The sequence below is a fragment of the Chroicocephalus ridibundus genome, chromosome 7, assembly GCF_963924245.1.
Source record: "Chroicocephalus ridibundus chromosome 7, bChrRid1.1, whole genome shotgun sequence".
In the NCBI taxonomy this organism is placed as follows: Eukaryota; Metazoa; Chordata; class Aves; order Charadriiformes; family Laridae; genus Chroicocephalus; species Chroicocephalus ridibundus.
Genome location: NC_086290.1, coordinates 40,174,923 through 40,197,200, shown reverse-complemented (window position 1 = coordinate 40,197,200; position 22,278 = coordinate 40,174,923). Strand labels below are relative to the sequence as shown.

Sequence of the window (22,278 nt, the reverse complement as noted above, 5' to 3'; positions counted from 1 at the left end):
AAGTACTTTGCTTTTGCAAATCTCCCAGGAGTGGATCAAATTAAACAGATGTGAGGCGTTTGTCTCTCCTCAATGGAACAGGAGGTTACTGTGCTCAAGCACAGCAGGGCCTCTCCAGCTTCCTACGAATTGTAGGGCTACCTAGATCTGGGACTTGCTTTATTATCTGCAAACCCACCACTTAAATATGTGTCACACCCACAGTGCTACCACAGACAGATACGCTTTGCTTTAAGTCTGTCATCCAAAAACAAAACAACCAAGCGCCCACCGTCCAACATCATGGTTTATCTCCAGTCTGCTATGGCACTTCAACAACCACAAGAGCTGTTGAGAACTGCAAATTAGAGATTAATTTGTGCCTCTCAACAGCATCTGCAAAGTACAATTAAGAAGCCAATTTTTAAACAGCCTGCTCTGACCATCCTTATCTTGATTAGTTTATGATTAGCCAACAAAACAAAGGCAGCTCACAATGCCATTTGCATCAATCTGACAGACAGCTCATTAATAACTATGTCCTCTGGGTCCCAGAGGTGATTTGCAGCCAACATATGGATACGGTGGACATGCTTTGTGAGGACAGCTAGAGGCTCCCCACACACCTCCTGGGAGTTTTTGAATTTGTAGTAACAGCACCTGCAGGCAGGAAGGGACCTGGAGGGCTCACTAACCCCTTCTTCCATCTCCCAGCAGGATTGTCTCCCCAGGGGTCATCCTAGCAGATGCTGACAAGATCTGCTCTTAGAGGCTTCCCGTGCAGAAATCTGCGCCTTACTGCCCTCACTGCTCCAGAGCTCTTCCTAACAACCAGCTTCACTCTTCCTTGCTGCAAATTAAGCCTTCGTGTTTAAACTGCATGGAGAGCAGATGCAGGAACTCTTCTTCCCTGCAGAAGTCACATATTTAAATACTACACTGGACCAAGTCCCTTACTGCAAAATTCTCTCTTTCTGTCCTCCTCCCCTCAGTGTTTGTTTGTTCACTTGTTTGTTCTGTGGTGGTTTGTTTTTTTTAAATAATCTTACCCTGTTGCCTTGGATGCCAAAGCTGAACTTCTCGAGAGCCTGGCATTAACTTCAATGATGTAGTACTCCAGGGAAGTTGGATGCAGAGCAAACTGGATATTACACTCTCCCACGATGCCCAAATGTCGGACAACTTTGATGGCACGATCCCTCAGCATCTGAAATTCCTCATTAGAGAGCGTCTGGCTTGGAGCCACTACAACCGAATCTCCTGTTTGTCACAAGGTAGCAGAGAAGGCAAGTGAGCAGCAGTCCAGCAGCAGTAAACTACAGGTCACTTTCTTTACTAACCCATTGCCAATAACAAGGTTACCACAGACATTCAAACCTGTGGGTGCACGGCTGATGAGAAGCACAGAGAGAGGCCAGGCAATCTTATGGAAAACGTGGTCACAGGGGTAGGTTTAGCCTAACACTACCTGTTTCACACCCAACTGGCTCCATCCAAGATTTGAAGAGTATTTCTAGAGCCCACTGCGTCAATCACAAAACTATGTCCATAACAGCAGGCAGAAGGGTACTGCATGAAAAAGTTAATGAGCCATTTCCAGTGAGTCACCCTGTGCCCAGGCCTACCTGTGTGGACTCCCATAGGATCGATGTTTTCCATATTGCAGACAGCAATACAGTTATCAGCAGCATCTCTCACAACTTCATACTCTATCTCCTTCCAGCCAACAACTGACTTTTCCACCAGAATTTGGTTAGTCGTTGCAAACGCCTGGGAATACGTTAGGGAAAATGAACAATAAGAAAGAAAACCTTATTAGAACACGTTCCCATATTTAAGACTACTGCGGTGTATCTCCAGACATCCCAGATGAACACAAAAATCGAAAGATGGAGATAAGCAAAGTTCATAGCACTGATGACAAGTACTTCATATTTCTCATTTAAAAAAAAATAAATTAAAAATTGAATTAGCTTAATTTGAAAGGCACAGAAAATATTTATGTGAGCTTGCAATGGCATATAAATAACAAAGAGGAATATAAAAATATCTAAGGCTTCAATCATGCAACAGACACATGCTTTGGTTTGTGTATGTGGGCAGCCCCCCAGACTTCGATAAGAGAACTCTGCAGAAAGCTAAGTGACTAAGTGATGGGGAGCGTGGGTGCCAGCAAACACCACGTAATTAATAGCACTAATAATGCTGCTTATCATTGGCATACTAACCAGAAGCAAGATTCGTGATTTATTCTTAAACTTGATCTTGAAAGCACTCCTCAGCACAAGGGACAAAAATGAAAAATACAGTCTGTTGGTAAATGAGCATAATCTAAGTGAATAAATGGCCTTAATATTAGCAGATAAAAAACATTAATCAATTCTCACTTAAAATCCTAGAAAGTAACAGGCACATTATCAATCCATCCTTTAGCAAAGCTTCTTGTTTTAATGCTGCCCATGAATCAGTCTTCAGCCTGGTCCCCTCTGTAGTTAGCTCAAGCCGTTAGTCAAACGTTGCCCTTAGCACACTTGCCAAACTTGCACACACACACAAAAAAAAAAAAACGAAAAAAAAAAATATTTTGAGGAGTGGCACTTCACACCCGGCCCGAGCAGGCACTGCCGAGCAGGCACTGCATTTGCCATGATGGAGCAGGAACACCCAGCCACACTGATGAAACAATCCACGCTGCTCCTGTGTCCTGTGTTACCATATCTTGCCTCCTCTCACTAAAAACAAGCAGCGTCAGGAGACGTGAACTCAAGGGCAGATTACCTGAACCCACAGGTGTTCAGATATCTGAGTTACATACAGGTCAGAGACCAGTGTCTGAAAATCCAGCTCACAGAATCACTACAGATCATCCTCATAACTGAAAAGAGCGGAGTTTCTGCTGGGCTGTGGAAACCAGCACCCAAAATTGAGTTAATTCAACAACACTGAAATTGGTTTATGCTGTAAATTCTGAAATATTGTTCTTCATTCAAAATGCTGATGGTCTTTTAGTATCATTTTTGAGAAAATGAAAATATTTACCTAGAAAGTGGAACAGAACCAGACTTTTGGTAGAAAAAAAGCAAAGTTTCAGAAACATGAAAGTTTTATTAAAAATATGAACTGCCCCACTACTAAAATTTTACAGAAAATGAGATTTTTATAACATGCTATTGTTTTACAGATTTCTGGGGAAAATGAAGATTTTCAAAATGACTTTTTTTAAAAAGAGAACACCAAGAAATGGTGATCAAAACCATGTTTTTCTACTGAAAAAATGTTTTGATATAAGCCTTCCAGACAGCCACACTCCAAGGGTTTCTGGGTGAATTCCTGCTTTCTCTAAACACAGAGCATGCGTGAACTTGGGCAAGCGAAGTGTTTCCAGCCTCAGCCATCAATCCGTAAGACGAGGTTACTGCATCCACTGCCGCCTCCGGCACCCATCAGTCCTGTCCCCTGAGCCTCCCTGCACAGCCACTGCCCGAGCAGGAGTTTGTCCAGCACTAAGCTGGACCCAAGTCTGTCTGCATGACAGCGCGGTGGAGGAACACAAAAACCTCATTTTCACAGACAACTCTTTCTGGCATCAACAGTATTTCTTTCTAGAGCTACGTGAAAGATTAAGAGGTTCAGCAAATCAGGAAAAGGCAAACCCAAAAATTTTAGAGACCAACTGACAGAGATTTATTTCCTGAAATTCTGCATTTTGCCAAGGAAAAAAGCTTGCGTTTTGTCTTCCCCAATTATCTGTTTATTTTCCACAGCAAATTTATAAAAAACAATCCCTGATTTCCTACAGAAAAAAGAGCTGTCTCCTTATAGCCAGTGACAGCTGGTGGATGTCAAATTATGAAGTATCATCCCGTTAAAGCTCTACAAGAGATTTTGACCTAGCAAAAATACAGTCCTCAGACAGAAACACAGCAGAGGCCCAAAACCTCCCAGCTCTTCTGTCCCTGATACTGCATTATCAGTCAGCATTTCAAATGTTTCAACTTCATTGACATCCTTCACGTGCCATTTACTCCAGAAAGCAGGTGAATATAGTCCACAGCGTTTCTTTTTAGACCAAAATTGTTGAAACACTTGCTCAAATTCTGACCCATTTCTCATTGATTTAACAGATCTGTCATTTAACCATTTTCATTACTCAAGTCAGCAGGAATTATGAAAAGAGGGCATTAGAAGGAATCGGGATAACATTTTACAGCCAAGATGAAAGGTAGGGTATGTACAGTTCCAGTGTCTGTGACTATTAGAAGAATATCTAAGAAAATCAGATGTTCAGCTCTATTCCCAGAGCTTGCAATTGCAGACATACCTTTGTACCAAGGTCCAGCAAACTTTCCTTATCAGGGCATATGCCTGACCCCAGACCACCAAGGGCGTAAGCAGAACGTATCATGACTGGATAGCTAATCTTTTCAGCTGCCTTCAGAGCATCTTCAATCTTAAAGGAGAGGGGAATACATTTCAGAGATCTGATAACAACTAAGATGAATACAGTCTTCAACACTGGTTACACAGTTAACTGGCAATCCCACCAGTAAGACACTAAGCTATCTAAAGACAAAATGAAAAGAATAAAAGTTGGCTTTGTAACATTGCTTCTTTTTTCTGCCAAACAGCAGAAAACTGGAACATGGACTCAAGAAGGTGACTTCTTTCCTTAGTTATGCATGGACTTCCTTGATGACTTTCCATAGACAATGTCCTTACCTGCTCTGTCTTCACAGACTTTAGCCCCTCCAACAAGACATCCTGGTTTAAGACCTGTTTGGTTTCCTCCAAACCCAAACAGGGCTTCCCGCTGAACCAATTTTTTGTTTTCACATTCCCGTCCTCAAGAAGGATTTCTGCTGATTTTGAGGACCTGAAATCCTATGTCTACAATGATTTTTTTTTTTAAAAAAGTATCTGCTGAAATGTTATATATTTTTGCGCTGCAGCACAGAAGTCATCCCAACCTAATTTACTTTTCTTGTCAATAGATAAATTAGCTTAGGCTTTCAAAGTGCTTAATTGCACTTTCCCTCATTTTAAATCATGGTGAACCAGCATGAACCACTGTGGAGTGCTGATGAAAGCACAGAAGCTATAGTATCAACAGGCGTATTCAGCTTTCACTCAACAAAACCAGAATATTTTTTTAATAACTCAAATGGGCAAGAGTAATAGTAATCACATCTTCAAAATTGTCTGATTTACCGATTCCACTGCAAAGCTAGGAGCAATCTTTTCATTTAGCTCAGTCAGTTTATCGGAAAACAGCTTTCTGTCCTCTGTAGCCATGATGGATTCAACTGATGTACCTAGGACCTTCACACCATACTCCTGCAGGACTCCTTGCTTGAAGAGTTCCACACCTGCAGAGTAAGCACAGACTCAGTTTTGAGGACTGAAGAAGAAAGTATTCAGAAGGTATCTAACTAGCTGACAACTGGTCTGGCTTCATCAACAGCTAATTTTATTATTTGTAGCCAATATTAGAACTCAGGACCGTAACATGAAAGTTTCTGTCCTCAAATCTATGAAGCTTGGGATATCAGTAAAGCTACTGCTTGGCCATCATCTGCAACACAAGACAAAGCAGTGCAGGTGGATGCTGCTGCAAGACGCTAAATGAAGCTAACTTTTCCGTTTGATCTCTACCTCAAGGTGGCCTGGATATCCCCGATCCAACTATGATAACTAAGACTTAAGCTGAAAAGCAGGATATACAAATGACTTTTAAGTATCAAAACTAACACTTAGATGTTATGTTCCCCACTTAGCAATTACTCACTCCCCCGTGGTCAGCATCTCAGCCTGTGTTCCTCAGTACCTGGGCAACATACCAGGCACACGGGTCTTGCACGTCTGCACAAATAAAGTCTGCTGAACATGTGGTAAAAACCATGATTTTGCCTGCAAGGAACGCCAAGGCACCTGTAGCTTACTCACCACAGTTGAGAGCAGTCTGGCCACCCATGCCCAGAATTAATCCGTCGGGACGCTCCACCTTGATGACCTCTGTGACAAACTGCGGAGTGATGGGCAGGAAGTAGACAGCATCAGCCTGCTTTAAGCCAGTCTCATTGGTCTGCACTGAAGCGATATTGGGATTCATCAGGACAATTTTCACATTTTCTTCCTGAAAAATGAAAACCTCCATTAAGATGACACACAGGTAGAAAGAGAGCTAACAGCAGCAGCAAGGAGAGATGGAATTCAGCAAGCAACTCACCACCAGCAGGACTGAGAAAGCCTGGTTCCTTATGTACTCTCCCATAAGGGATTTCTGGTATCTCGTACCAGGCTGAGCTAACGCTAGTTCTTTACTTTTGTGCCTCTGCTTCTCTGTGAATCTTGGGGGAATGGAGATTCCCACCTGATTGAAAAATTTGGTTGAAATTTTTTTTTAAACATGTATGAATTACACAGGGGAGACAGGAACAAACTCCAGCATAATCATGTCTGTCTTCTCTTGGAAAGCAGACTAAAAGTGACAATGCAAAAAAGATTTTCTTGCCAAGCAGTAGGTCTTTGACGATGGGTGTCCAGGTAGTTCTCAGATTTTTGTACCAACTAGTAACAGTACAAGAATACATTTTTGGTTTTGACTTTCCATAAGGATACTTCAATTTTCCTGGTGTTATCACTTAAAAAAATCATGTCCCATAACCTTATTATTTTATACTGCACATACTAAAAGACCAGCTCTGCCTCTATATGCAAGACAAAGGTTAGCCAAAACTTCACACTGTTTTTTCTCTGTCACACATGAGAAACTGAGATAGAGTGACAATGAAGCGTGTATGTTTCCTGCTATACCAGCAGGAGCTTTGCCACCCTCCTGGCTACAGACAGGAATTCACTACAGTTTGCTCAATACCAGAAAGGGCTGAGTCAGAGCCGGGCAGATCATCTCTCCTCACTCTCAAAATATTAGTGTGGAATGAGGAAGCCAACAAAGTTTTGCTAATAATGATGAGACCAGAATGTGGTCAAGCTTAAAAAAACACATCAGCCACAAGCAGATAAAGAACAATGCATTACCGCTTTGTTGAAAAGGTGAACTGGGAATTGCAAAGGCTGCGGCCTTATTTTTACAGGAACCTGTTCTAATCTCTATCACCTTCTTGTAAGGCAATAAACTTCTATAAACAAACCAACCATTTGCAAACAATGCTAATCATAGATGCAAAATACATTTTAAGAGAAAGATTTGCTATATGGAAGTTGCGGAGGTTAAGAAACAACAATGATGACTCACTAAAAACAGGAACTGGGATGATACTAAAAAAAGCATAAAAAGAAACAGGAAAAAGGTTTGCAGCCTGAGTCAGCCATTCCTCGAGCAAATGCTATGGAAGTGTTGCTGGGAACAGTATAGAAATCGCTATTTTCCCCACTTCCCAATAAGCATGAAAATGTCATAGGGTTTTTCTGTGTTTGTTTAAAATTTGTGATCACGTGACCCATTGGTTTGGGGGAACAAATACATAGCTCACCTGGAGCAGTGGGATTCTCACTCAGAGCTCTGACTGCTCAGTTCAGGTATTGGATAACATTTCTTCTCCTTCCTTTGATAACTTAAACTACAGCCTTAAAGACTGGCTGTAAATTTCTGCTGACCTTTTTTCCCCGTGAAAAGTTGGATTTTTTTCACTGAAGCACACTTTCCTTGGAAATGTGTGGAACAGGGAAGGGAAAGAAGAGATAAAATCCTTTTGGAACGTATTTTGGATTTAGACAAATGACCCCAAACTGGGTAGTTTTCAATTAGGAAATTATACCCCGAAACCCACCATGTGAGTACACCGCACAGGATGCTTCAGCGCAAGCACTGTTTTAAATGCATGCGTTTCTCAGGCATGTCCAGAGGTCCACGTGCATTTTTGCTTGCTTCAGAATAATACAGCTCTCCAGTCTCCAGAAAGGGAACATCAGAAACCAGCTAATAAGTTTACTGGACAAAATTCATCCAAAGGAACAACTTTTCATTCATTCCTTTCAAGATTATGAATCTATTCTGGAAACAAAACTTGGCATACATGAACTTTTAAAAGCTAATCCTATTTAAAATAAATACCATTCAGAAAAACTGCCTCGATAAGGGGTTCACAATCTTTTGCGTAACAGACTTGATAACAGCCAACCTTTCAGCTGTTGATATTATTTGTCCACCTTGCAGTGCGTTGGCATATCACAAAAGTTCCCATAATTTCAGCTCAGGTGTAGCTGACCCTATTCTTCCTCTTCCTTTCATTCAATATGACAAGCCTGGAGTGACAGTCACACATCACAGATAACAAACTGCTTGAAGACTGCAATGGAAACCTTGAGAATGTCTCTCTTCAGAAGATAATTGCGAGTGGTTAACTCACATCACTCAACCGACAAATTCACAAACCAAAAAAAAGTTTCCTAAGCACCGACAGTCATTTATTCTCACCAGCTTCCCTGCCCCACTGATACCATAGCTGGATAATCATAGGTAGCTGGGAGAAGGGAAAGTAAATTGCATTAGGTTAGTACTTGCAGAGTATCCTCTCACCTTCATGGCTTTCACAGCCTGGGATCCAGAGTAATCGAATTCCCCTGCCTGGCCAATCGACAGACCCCCAGATCCTAGAATGAGAACTTTGGAGACCTAGAAGTGTCAAACAGCATGAAAAAAAAAAAAAAAAAATCAGTCCCATGGTAGCAGATGTTGAAATACCAGAGACTGTGCAGCACTAAACATCCCCAAATTACAAAACATAAGTTCTAAAAAGAGAAGAGTCACCTCCAAAACCACTGCAGTTTTACTTCTAAGAACATTTCTAGTGGACTTCTCCCATCTGTCTCTGGTTAGAGAAACACATGATTTATGCATAGGGTATACAATAAACGTGTTAATTGTATCAAGTGCTTATAGACAACCATGCCTCACTTTGGCTGCCCACAAAGTCCAGCTGCCTTCTAAGATAGCAGAACTGTATGAAATTCAGCTCACGTTAGGAATTTCAGGCTTATTTGCTAAGCAACTGAGCATCAACATTATGCTGCTAGCACGAAGTCTCATGGTCAGATTACCCCAGGGCACCTCATGCAGTGCTATGAGAGTGCCCTGCCTGGGAGAACTACAAAGGAAAAATACACAAAACATCAGATCTTAAAACTTTCTCAAAGAAAAGGGAGTTAATAACACAAGAGACGCCCCATGAACGTGAGACAGGCGGCTGACAGGCTTTTGTAAGGGAAGCCTCCTTTGACTTCCATGGCCAGCTTTTTGTGCCATTTTGTGCCCTGGGTTCCACAGGAATTAACTGGCTCCTTGCCTCACCGAGAAGCACGAGGAACGAGTACCTCTACACTCACCTCCACTCTGGAAGCTGCTGCTCCAGCCTTGGGCAGGACCGAAGAAACGGTAGTGCCTTTCCCTCTCTTAATCAGTGAAATAAATGAATCAAACAGGAACTAGGAAAAATAAACACATGTATTTAATAAAGTGGAATTAAATAAACATGAAGCAAAGGAGGAAAAGGCAGGCCATTTGCGAGCTCAAGCTATCAACTCTGCTCTGCTGCCTTCAGAAGGCAGATTTACACCACCAGAGAAGATGGGATCATTATTTGAAATTTATTTAACTTTGACATATCTGACAAAGCTGCATTCAGGAAAGTGAGGTCATATCAGGAAGAAAACACCTATCAATCATGTCTGCGTGCTCTGCTTGTGTATGGCTGGCAGTGTAATGAATGAGCTTGCATTAAAAGCTAAAATACAGAAGCCCATACACTTCACTAGCTCAGGGGAACCACCTGGATGGAGCCTGCTACAGAGCTGGGACCTGAACAGGTACATACAAACATCAGTTGTGCTAAATCAGTATTGCCCTTCCAGAGGAGATCCCAGATCAGCTGAGAAAAGCTCTCCAGGCGGGCCAGGCAGGGGCGGCAGCGCGACCACCGCCGGCACACAGGCGCTGCAGAGAGGGGACGGGCACCTCGCTTGACCCCACGCTTGCAGAGCTTCTCCGCTCATGGCCCCTGCAGCTGCCTGCTGGGAGTCCCCTAGGGAAGACGTAGGGATGGGTCCCACGAGCCTCGCAGGAGAGGCACTATTTGATCAAACCCATCCCAGCAGTGGGAGTGCACAGCCTTGGAAAAGACACAGCTGAGGGGTGCTTTCAGTTCTCTGAGATTCACTAGTCAATCAGATTGCTAGGAAACTTCTTCATATCAAGAGATTTACTTGCAGGTTTAATCAACATCATCAAATTAAGATTAAAATAAGTACTTCTATGTATTCTTCCATCTTCCTCTCTCAAGAAATGCTAAACAGTTTATTTATGTCCAGACATGCCTCCTCTGCCTTCCACATCCCCTGTTGCTGCTTAGTCATACTCTCTGACTACGCAACCAGTTGTTATAGAATTTGTGCGAAGTCACAGATGGGGGATTAAAATTTCATTTCACTTAGGAGAACCAGAGTGAAGAAGTATGAATCCATTTACATAACTCTACAGTAATTATAAAATTTGAAAGTGGAACTAAAATGTATCAGAAAGTTAATGATTTTATTACAAAGCATCTGGCTAGTATTTTTTTCTGTTAAGATAAAATCCTTTTCCTTTTGCAATCACCCCAGGTACAAGAGATTTGAGCCCAATCCTGCAAAGGCTTAAGCACTTCAGTAACTTCCAAGACACAAATAATCCCACCAGGACTCAAAGCATACACGTCGTATGAATGGAATCATTGATCCAAAGCACACAGAAGTCAATAGATGCCTTGCTGCTGATTGTAATTAGCTGTGGATCAAGCTAAGCAGACACAAGCTGACGCATAACTGGGCCCTCTGTTAGGATCCCAACATTTCCAAAAGCAAGATTTAGGACCATCAGCAACATAAAGACTCGCCACTGTAGCTGATACATATCTGCACTCCTTACGCCACCTGAACGCAAGCCCAGATCAATTCTCATACAATACCTCTGCGTCTCTTGGCCCTGGATTGGCATCTGGGTAGAACTGTGCAGTGAAAATCGGTCTGGTCTCATGCATAATTCCCTGCAGGAATAAAAACAACCATCTTAGATGCCTCCTTGCCAGCAGGCAAAAGAACAGAAACCCACGCCTCAGCCCTGTAAGCACTGAAGGCCAAAGGAGTGGGGTGTTTCTAGGGGATGACAAATTAACTTCTGTTTCATTCCCAGTCTTCAACCAATGTCTTATCTGAGACAGTGAGCCTCTTGCTTTTCTGCTACCACTCCAATGTCCCCTGAGCCGCGCATGGACAAGAAGCATCGTGGAGACAGTTCACTGACTTGTACAACACTGGGCCTAATGGACAAGATTTAAAATGGGTAATTACAAAACCCGAGATCTGTCTCAGTGTCTGTCTGACCTTGTCAAAACTGAGCTGAGCAAATATGGGATATTGTTTTCCTTCCTATGCTTTGCTGTGTTCAGCTGTGAACTACCAGAGGCCAGGCATTTTTAAAAGTTTTTTTCCCTACATGGATGTCACTTGACACGAGACCTCTACCTTATGTCCTGTAAGTTGTTTTCTTGAGGTAACTGCCTCCCTCTGGATCATGACTTTAGACCTTGGAATTCTATTTACAATAACAGACTAAATTAGACTGCAATAATATTCCTTTTCTGTGCAGGCAACACAAAACCAACACAACAAAACAGCGTCACAGGCTAGCGCACCTGCGGCACAAGCCTTAAGACAACGGTAACTGAGCGAGCACCACTAACGGCAGGGAAATCACAGACGTTAATAAGGCAGCCGTTCAAGGGAAATCAGAAGGTCACTGTTGCCATCCTACACTTTGGGCTAGTATGGAGAACAGTGGTAATGGTTCACCCTCTTTTGGGGTGTAAGGCAGGGCCCCCCGTAAAGTAGATCATCAAGTTTAGTCCTGATAGCTAATTGTAATCTGATTGCAAGCTTCCAGGAGGTGAAATAAAGTGAGACAGAGGCTTCACTCACTACAGTGAAGGCAGTGAGCCTTCACTCACCACGTGCAGGTATCTGGAAAGCATGAGCTCACCTCATTCGTTTGATCATTGGCATTCACAAAGAGAGGCGCCCAGCCAGGCGGGAGGGTAGAGCTGTCGATGGCATAACTGTGGTTCTGAGCAGTGATGACAGCCTGTCCATTCACTGCATTGAGGACAGGCTGGTTCTGTCCTCTGAAAGAGAAAGGATCAGAGAACAGGGGACAGAAGTGCTAGATGTGTCCAAATGCCACAATTAGGAGGAGCTGATAACTGTGGGGCTATATGTAGCAGTTCAGGAGTAGCTGTTCAATACTGGCAGCCAATCTCAAAACGGTAAATCCTAGGAGAAACTTTGCTATCTTTCAGTTTGATGGGGGTCTATTACATCACATACTCTCAAAACACCCTCAAAAAAAGCAATGCATGACATGGCAGTTTAAATTAAAGGCAAGGAGAATGGCTGTAATGAAGAAGTAACGTTACTGCCATGCTAGCTCCCGTCAAGGCAGTTGAGAGCAAAGCACTGGTGATCTGTGGCCTTTTGCAGTGCTGAGCTGGTCTATCTGGGCCCGGGAAGCAGAAGAGCTGTCGCACCTGTTGGCCATCTGCATCCTGTAGGAAGTAGCTCCGGCTGCTATTCCAGTAATTAGACTCCCCATGCTAATTCCAAATAACGGCTCTGGGCGATTACTCTCCAGGACCTGAAACAGAAAGCTTTTCAAGAGATACTGGAGTGTCTCTGTTCAGCAATTCCAGCATAAACCATGCTAGTTCCCTCACAGCAGCCACACAGCCTTGGGAAAAAGCTGAATGCAGGGGTGGCAACAGCCTATAAAGGAAAGTTTCCTCCTCTCCTCTGCGTCAAAGGGAAACCTCAGAGCACAACTTGGTGTCTCGGTCTACTGGAGGGGACTAAGCAACGACGCTGCACCATAGCCGTCTAGTGCATGACATCATTATTTCAAATGGGAGCACTGTGAGATCAGGGCTGTTCTTTCATAAGGTCACAGAGGTCCTAAAGGAGCACAGGGTACTTTAAGGCACCAGTAATGTAATCGTGGTAATCATGGTTACTATGTATTATTCACCAAGGTCTGAAAAGCCTTATTGTAAATACTGGTCTGGAGACAACTTCCAGTGGAACGAGATGAGGAATATCCCAGGCAGCTGAAATGGACGAATGACATTTGGTCCGTAATGTTAGTGCAACCAACTGTTTAGATTTCAGGCACTTAAAGAGAAAAATAAACAAGAATAATTGGCCTATGGCTATTACACTGTACCTTTCTGACATTCTGAATCACCTCCTGGGCCTTCATGGGATCCCCCGGACCTCCGGAAATTATAAGCCCATCATACTCCATGCTGGTGAAATCATGATCCCATGGAACCAAATGCACTTCTGCACCTCGCTGGGAAAAAGTCAAGGGAAGAAGACATGAAGGGAGGAGAGGAATGAATGAATTTGTGTCAAGAGGTTGTTCCCACGCTCTCACGTCCCAGAGGCTGAGTTTGGATTTCAGTCATTCCTTTGCCAAGGACAGTAACGACGCTTCTCTCCACTATCTGCCCAGGTTAATTTCACAAAACTGGTAGACTTAGTCTCTTTGAGCCGTCTCAGTGTTTTTCAAGTTTGTCTGAAATTCACTAATGAGATCAAAACTTAGTAATGGAATGCAAAATAAGTGTGTATGCACACACGTAAGATATGTTCACTTTTACATGATGCATTCATCCTAACTGCTAAAGTGAGGCTTCACAGCCTCGTCCTATGACGTGCCAGAAATAGTTCTGCACATCAAAAATGGGATGAACATCCACATTAACTAAGAAACAAAAACAGGGAAACCCTGTACATCTAGAGAATGAGAGGACACCACATTCCTTCCTCCTGCGTGCCTAGAGAAGCAAGGACTGCTACGCCACTGCGCTAACAACAGGAAAAGATTTTCACAGAATCATAGAATTAAAGAATAACTCAGGCTGGAGGGCCCTCAGGACATCATCTGGTCCACTCCCTGCTCAAAGTAGGGGTAACATCAACTTTAGGGCAGGTTCCTGAGGGCATTGGTCAGCTGAGTTTTCAGTATCTTCAAGAACGGGCATTCCACAACTTCTCCGGACCCATGTCAGCCATTCACCACTCTCACTTTGAATTTTTTTCCCCGTTTATTTATTTTTTACAATGTTGGGTTGACCTTCCTTGGTCGTTCTTTAGAGAAACTGTGCCTTGTCTTTTTAAAGCTCACATTCTAGGAACTCTTCTCATGGCTGAGAAGTTGCTGCACAGGTCGTCTTCCTTACACCCTCAATACAGCGTGCCGTGTTCAGAAAACACCTCCCAGTCCATAAAAATCATCCTAAACATTGTACCTCATTTTAGGGGGGAAACTGCTACTAGAATGGATGTGTCCAGGTGGAAGGAAGGCTAGTGAATTCAGGCGAGGCTTTTAGCAAAGCAAAACAAGAGATGAAGGACATAAAGCACTGACCTACCTTTACCAGCAGACGGATAACATTGTGCTTCAACCCACAGTCCACAGCTACAACTTTAATTGGGTTCCCTCTGCCATAAACCTTGACTTCCTATAAAAAGACAGACCATGCCGTAAATGACAGATCATCCCCTGCCCCCAAAACACAGGGAAGAGGAGAACAACTTTTCACCAACACACAGCAGCTGGTACTTAACAATCAATTTACATGGAAATCTCCGTAAGTACTGCAGACATTAGCGCTTCCTTCATTTTTCTGTGAAAGTCAAAGTTCCAACTCTCTTTTATATACTGTTGATTACAGCAGCAACAGCAATTCCTAAGAAATTACTTGTTTCCATAGCTAATTACAAGCTTTTTTCCTGTATTTCACCTCACTAGCAGTGAAGCAGCGAGCCAGTTCTCACAGATTATTGCAGCCCAAGAGAAATGCCAGAAACACAGTGAGTGATTTTCAGCTGAAGAAGTGAAGTTATCCTGCTGATGCCAGTGGATCAAGGCTACTTCACACTGGCTACAGGTCCACCACATTAAACACCACCCTGACCCCCCAGTCCCAGTAAGACCAAAGCGTAGCACAGCTGGAGATATCCCATGCCTGACCTCAGCGCATCACAGCAGTACAGACCAGGCCAAGCAGGCCACTGCCAATGACCTGTGTTCATACAGACCTGTCAGTTTTACATATCAAATGTTTCTCCTCCTTTTCCAGCTGCTGTTCCTTTCCCTACTCCACAAAATAAACAGCCACCAGTCCCAAATCCGTACCACTATGCTTTGCACACCCACTTACCTATTGGTCGCAACCAGCATGGAAGACAGTGAAGTCAAACCACCTCATGTTACACAGGCCTTGATACTGCCACATGCAGACACACTGACAGACAGCCGGAGCCCTCATGCAAGGTTATTTATGGACAGCTTCCATAACAAGCAATTATTTCACTTGTTACGTGACTGCAGGTAGCACCAGGCTGGGACGTTATTCATCAATAAGCACATACAGCAGCCTTCTTCCTTCTAAAAACAAACTCTGTGCTTACCTCCAGTTATGGTCAGCTTCTGAAAGCTGATACTGGTAAGTGTACTTTATCCAAAGTGGCTTTTTTCTTGTGCAATGCACCACCGAAAAAAAAGTCTCTTTTTTTTTTGTAAACTAAGAAACTCCCTTTCAATCAGCTTCCCTGGTATTCATATTTCACAGCTGGTCCCCTTTATGAAAAGATGCTAAAATCCATGCCCAATATTCCCAGTGCTGGGTGATGGACTGAATCTTTTCATAGGAGGATTACGACCAGCCAGAAGGAAAAATATCCCCTCTACAGGGAACTCAAGATGAAGTTTATTAGCAGAATATTACAACTCCTCCCTCTATGTTATCCTAACTCAGTTCTTGTTTTAACTTTTATCTTCTCAAAGATTAAGACAAAGAGATTTTTAGGATGCAAGAGCACATCCTCTGTAAGGACAGCTCTGATCCTCATCAGGAGTGACACACTGCCATGTCAGGAGCAAGAATGGAAGCGACGGGGTGCAAGGAGCCACCTCCCTTCCTTACAAGGGTTCAAGCTGCACCACATGAACCACCAATGGTCCCTAAACCACCTTTGAGGACATGGCTCAGCACAGAGCCACTCGTGTTACCACTGCTGTGTAACGTTGAAAGAAGATTTTTGTATCGGAACGTATCTCATAGTTCACACTACACAATCAGATGGCAAAGTACCCCACAATCCCTTTTTGAGAATGAGGAGAATGGAAATCATACTGAAAATGGGTCTTGTTAGATCACCTAAGACTTCTGATATGAAGCTGCATTTGACATCAAATCTAATAATATCTTCACAGTCACCAACACAAGTGGATTCTACTTCCCCAGTCCATGGTGGAACCGTATCAATGCACAGGAAGTGTATGGGTCTTCCACCTGCTGTCCTTCAGGCTTCTGAGAAATGGGTTTCAAAAATCTCAAGAAGGGTGCCCAGTACTCACAGAAACTGCCTTAATGCCTTAGTGTGCCAGATTCCCTTAAGAAAAACTCACCCTCCTTTTTAAAAGGGCTTTTGGAGACCTCTCAGTTCCTCACAACATCCATACTTAAAAACCTGCAAAACATTATGAAGCAACAACCTCCCTCAAAAGTTCTCCTTGGCTGTTCTAATGACCAGAGAGGGTTGTTCTGAGGTACTTATTGCTTTGAGGTTCTTTAGTTACCACACTCTCAAAATTCTTCCTTGTCCAATTATTAGGCTATGATTTGTTACACCATTTCCTTCAGCAACAGGACTGATTTTAGGTGCTGCTGTCTTCACAACCCTTCTCACACTTATTATTCTGCTGTACCGCAGAGCACTGACCCCTGCATCTGGCCAAGAGCATGTCTAGATTGAAACCAGACTGGGAACTGGATCCCAGAACTGTTAACACATATTCCTTCTAAAGCCAGAGGATTTCCCTCATCTGTTCACTGCACAGCCTGTAAGACACTCTCCCAGTCTGAAAGGATGATGTGGGAAGGCTGCGAGCCAGCAGTCAGGGAGAGCAGAGACTCCTGCTGGCAACAGTGCTGAGAACAAAAAGAGCATGTGAGGTTGTATGTGTGGATAGAAGGGACCTTTTAGCTTCAAGTAGTTAAATACCTCTCATCTGCACTGGGACTCTGACCATCACACGCACCAAAATCTATCTCTGACAAAAGTTCCTGCAAAATACTGGCAGTTTTCTACATTCCTTGCCCTGTACAGGCAGTGTTAGCAAACAAAGTATATACCACTAGCATCTAAAGAAGGGCCGGGGGGGGGAAGGGGGGAAATAATAATAAAAAAATCAATCACTCCTAATGTACAACTGATAAGCAGATTCCTGATCTTACTGTATCCTGATTTACATGAAAATAGCTCTTTGGCAACAGATAGATTATCATGTCCAGTAATTACCAACATTGAACAGCTTACTTCATTTACAGCTTTATTTGTGATGTTGCTTTTTAAGCCTATAAAATGAAGTTATAAACATAATGAAACCACCAAAGCTCTGTTAATCTTATTATATCTCCCTTTTAGAAGCTATCTGCAGCATCTTTACAGTAATTCTGTCTTAGTAATTGCAGAGTTTAGCATCAGCAGCCTTACCTACTTCTGAGTTACTTCTCAAAATGGCTCCACCTGCATCTTGCAATCACAGATCACAACCTCGGTAAGCAACTGCCATCCTTCTGTGTAGCGACAAGGCCCTGACTCAAAGTACAGAGGAGGCACTGGCATGAGTTGGTGGCCTATGTATTCCAATGGCATCCCAGGTAACCAGTTACTACTGTAAATCCAAGCCTGGCTGGAGACTGCGCTTCAAAGTCCCGCTTGCTCACTGAGCAGTCTACTCAGGACTACTTTGCACCTGTCACACCAACACACCAGCCTGTGTGCAGAACAGTAGACAAGCAACTATTTGCAGATCTCTTCCACAGCCTCACTGATCTTGATGGAGCTGCAAACACCACAGTGAGCATGGAATTTGTAAAAGGGACTCGTACGCTCAGTTCTCACTTCAGCCCATGGGATTAAGCACTCAAGGCACTCTTTATCCCACAATTAAATCCCCAAAGGGTCCACAATTTAAGACATTAGCCCTTGCATTGGAAAAAGAATAGGTCCTATTTTTAATACGGGCCTGGTTTGCTACATGTTTGTGATTTTTAGTGTTCTCCTCAGCTTGTGGCTGAACATAGTTTGCACGCCCAGCTAAGAGTACAAACCTCACTGCTGTTCTGTACATACTACAAACAAACAGCTAGTGCCACTAATATTAGATCCAGAGGATTCCTAAGTTGGTCTCTTTTTGAAATCTATAAATATCTTCTGGAATCACATCAACAAAATTATGCCTGAACACAGAATATCAAATGTTATTGTGAGCTTTGCTGATATTTATCTAAGGAAAGCAACCATTCTGTTTATCATTTCCTCTTGTGTTTGAAAACATCCACCATATACTAAATCTAACTATATGCTCAATATTTCTTCAGTCCTGTCTTTGTAACACACAATCCTCTGATCAGAGTACTGTTCAGACTACATACTGCTCAACACAGCTAATTTTACATCTTCAACAGTGCACCTAAGGAGCCACAGGGATTCTGTGAGGCTGATGTTGAGAAGACAGCCCTTCAAAGGTCTGGAAAGGTGGTTGGTCTAGAAAAGGTGCCCAAATTGTTTGTTTAGAAAGCCTGGACAATTCCCAGAGCAAACGGGGAGCAGTTACTACCTGGAGCATACAGCCCTGGGACTACAGAATAACTTCTCACCTTTGTTGAAACTTCTGCAATTAAGTTTTGCTTATTTGGGTCTGCAAACTCCACGGGTTGACCTTCAAATTCAATCTTCCCAAGTACCGTGCCCTGTGGAAATACACCAGTAAACAACAAAGCATGAGCAAAAGGGAAGCTGTGAACACTGGGACAAGGTGCTGACAGGCACAGCAACTGGAACAGCTGTTTAGAGATGGTTTCTTGGCAGCTTATAACCATTTCTAGCATCTTCAGAAGTTTACAAGCCTACCACGGTATCAAAAATCTGTTTAGAATCCTTCATTCAGGGGAAAGGCACTGTCAGCAGTAAAATTTGTTAATAGGCAGTTTGGCAAGCTGTCTAGTGACAGTAAAATGGGTTGCCTTCCAAGAGGATCAGAATTCAGATCCCCAGATAATGGCTGTGTAGATCTGGGAGTAATCCACAAAGCAGTCTGAAGCTTTTTGGTTTTGGAAACCCCCTGTGAGGTCTTCAGTCACCTCCTGTGGCCAGCTACAAGGCAGCAGAGCTGGGGAAAGGCAAAGCCATGCAGGAGGCAGGGCAGCACAGCTCTTTTCTGAATAAGCTGTTAAAAAAAAAAATAAAAAAAAAAAATCACTTCCAGCAAGCTCTGTCCTTAGTGCTCTTACCACCTCGCAGAAGCTAGGACACTCTTGCTCTGCCAGCAGTGTATCCTTCTCCACCTTCTGCTCATTAAAGTTCTCAGCGGAAAAATCCCTGTTTTGGCTTTGCCCCGCTCCTGGAATAAGTGGGATTAACCTAGGGTTAACCTCTTCTCAGCGTGGGGACAGGGTGTGCGATACAGGACTTTTGAAGGATTCCAAGAACTTTTTCCAAGGGAAAACAAAAACCGAGTAAGTCAATGCTTTGTTGAAACTTTTAATCCATAACGCTTTCACGATAAACCATGTTAAACTCAGGCCGCCCTGTGGATATCAGACCAGTATGCACACCAGCATTGCTCACTGGGTTTAGCGATACTTCCCTGAGATACTTCCATGGTTGGCCATACCTGAAGCATCCTTGCCACTTTCCTAAGGCAAGAAAGAGCCAGCATCTTGCACTGCCATGCGCACTACTAAGGGTAAGTTTTAAAGACAGAAGTTTGCTTTTAACAGTGTCTGACATCCTCTCTTGAGTAGCACCCTACACCAAAAGCTACGCCAGGCTGCTTCGTGTGGAGCAGAACTGAAGAGGTCGCACCATCTTAAGTCAGGTTCTTGGGAAGCACAGAAACTGCTGAGTGCCACCACGCAGTCAGTCCCACAAATGCTGACGGAAAAGCCCTAAACCCATTGCTCTCAAACAGGAACCCCGTGTCTTACCTGGCTCACAAGTTATTCAGCCAAATGGTGCCCTGCGTTTACCTTTAGAGTCCAATTTAACAAGCCACTGCTCGTTTCTGCCTTTATCATAATGAAGCCCTGTTCTCACCCCCAATTTATAAACTGACATGGAGTGAAATAAGCTGCTTTTTTCAACCTCAGAAGACTGGGAGAAAAGGCTACATTATGCACAATTTTAAAAGCCATAAACCAATACCACTCAGAGTCCCAGTATAATGGGCATTACTAACATACACTGCTAAGTTACAGGATAAACATTGAAAGCGTATTTACTTTGGATGAAAGGAACCCTGATCCATTAAACAGTATGCCTCCAGAAAGCAGAAAGTGTATTGCCATTTTCTATTGTATTAAGCTGCACTTGTCTGCTGTCCATAAGAGCAGGACAACACCCTGTCTTCCCATAAAAACTCATTTCTACAAATATTCCTCTATTCAAGCTGGGTTGCTGATATTTTGCTCTGTGGAATGAAAGGGAGGGTGGGCTTGGACTGCAGACTGCAAAGTGATCACCTAAAGAAAAGGGCAGCTTCAAATAATCCATTACAAAAGAAAAGCCTCCAAAGCACATTTACATTCAGACTGGCTTTGATCACCGTTTTAGCAAGTGTGAAATGGACCTTAACATTAACCTCCACTCGGTAACATAATCCTGCTGGTGTCCCTCAATTGTCAGCGCTTGGAAACCAGAGAAAAGTAATGACTATTAAAAATAATAACAGGCTTCAGCCAAAGAAAACCAGCCTGAGTTAGAAATCCATCTTAAGTTATCATAGGCATTCCTTTGTCTCTGAGGAGCAGGAGAATTTCCACTGACCAAGGAGGGTGCTGTCTGTGAGCTGTTACCCACAATATCTCACAGAGTTGCTGCTCTTTCTGACTGTTACTATCTGAGGCAACAAGTAGTTGACACTACCACCTGTGATGTCTGACACATCCACCTGAGGCCTTTCATTTACACCAGCTCATGCTGGTTCACTGACATAGAACAGGAAAGCCAGAGCTAAGCCAAAGAGAGGGGGCTCCCTGGGATCAGAGCATTGCCTCAGCTGTGCAGAAGACACAGAGCCTTTGGAAGAGCCCAGTGACCTGAGCAGCACCTGAGGTGAAGGCGGCCCAGCAGTAGCACTGATAGGCCAGGTTTGCTGCACTGTTAGCAAAAGGGCCCAGCAATAGCAAGGTTAAAGCAACTGGATCAAGGGGAGCTGATCATACCTTCTCACGAATTAATTTGGAGAGCATTCTGGTGTCAATCCCGTACAGTGCAGGCACCTGAAGAAATCCCAAGAGAAGGATAAGTTAGAGACCAAGCAGCTAAGCCAGAGGAAGAGGGCAGCCGGATCACTTTGCTGAGAATATGTCCTCATTTATGGAGCTCTGGCTCTTAGCAGCACTATTCCCAAGGCTGCCTCACCTCCAGCTCTGCCTCTCCTCCCTCTTCCCACTCAGAATAGCTTAGCTCTTCAAATCTAGTTTCTGCACTAAAAAGCACAAAATAAAAAGCTCATGTGGCAAATAACTGTCTCATTTCTGAGCCCCATTTTGCCTTACTTATGAGCACCTAGCCCTCCCAGCTGTCACAAGTCAGTGACGGTTTATTGACACATCCCTGACTCCCACGGCTTCAAGCCAGCGGGGTTCTGGCAGCAAACATCTCTGGAGGCTACAACCGTGTCAACCACTAGGAGCAGCACTACAGAAACGTTTGATGAGAGAATAGAACGTAATCTAAAGTCTATCACTTTTATGGAGAATCAAACATCCCCATTTAATTAACATTCCTTCTGGACAGGTCTTGGAAATAGCATTGCACCCTGAAAAAGAGAAACTGGTGAAGAATTAGAGCACTAAGGAACATAGGATGAGCCCAGTACAGACTGGTGAAGGCATCTGAGGAGAAGCGTGGTTACAGGTTCAAAGCCAGCTGTTCTTTCCCCTGTCCCCGTACATACAGGTCCGTTCCCATAATGCAGTTACCCCTAGACTGCTCACCTGTTCCTCCTTCAACCACTCTCCCAGGCTCCCAGCAGCCTGCCAGTGGCTGTGCTCACTGCTGTAATCCAGCACCAGCAACCCTGAGACCTGCCGAGAGAAGAAATGTCTTTTTGCACTGAAGGATCACTCAGAACTTGCCCTGTACTTCTGAGTTTTCACTCTTCCTCCGCTGCAAACC

The 22,278-nt window shown here is 43.5% G+C and overlaps 1 protein-coding gene across 1 annotated transcript in view; it reads right to left on the bottom strand.

Moving 5' to 3' along the window:
* CPS1 (carbamoyl-phosphate synthase 1) overlaps positions 1–22,278 on the bottom strand; it is a 93,197-nt gene that overhangs the window by 55,175 nt on the left and 15,744 nt on the right. Inside the window, exons 5-19 of the mRNA XM_063341271.1 lie at positions 22,098–22,187; positions 21,321–21,377; positions 18,756–18,848; positions 14,457–14,546; positions 13,244–13,372; positions 12,555–12,661; positions 12,011–12,152; positions 10,941–11,018; positions 9,325–9,423; positions 8,519–8,614; positions 5,923–6,112; positions 5,188–5,345; positions 4,301–4,429; positions 1,605–1,749; positions 1,029–1,239 (exon numbers count right to left, since the gene is read on the bottom strand). Of these exons, the coding sequence (XP_063197341.1) occupies positions 1,029–1,239; positions 1,605–1,749; positions 4,301–4,429; positions 5,188–5,345; positions 5,923–6,112; positions 8,519–8,614; positions 9,325–9,423; positions 10,941–11,018; positions 12,011–12,152; positions 12,555–12,661; positions 13,244–13,372; positions 14,457–14,546; positions 18,756–18,848; positions 21,321–21,377; positions 22,098–22,187 (1,814 nt within the window). The remainder of the gene's footprint in view (positions 1–1,028; positions 1,240–1,604; positions 1,750–4,300; positions 4,430–5,187; positions 5,346–5,922; positions 6,113–8,518; positions 8,615–9,324; positions 9,424–10,940; positions 11,019–12,010; positions 12,153–12,554; positions 12,662–13,243; positions 13,373–14,456; positions 14,547–18,755; positions 18,849–21,320; positions 21,378–22,097; positions 22,188–22,278) is intronic.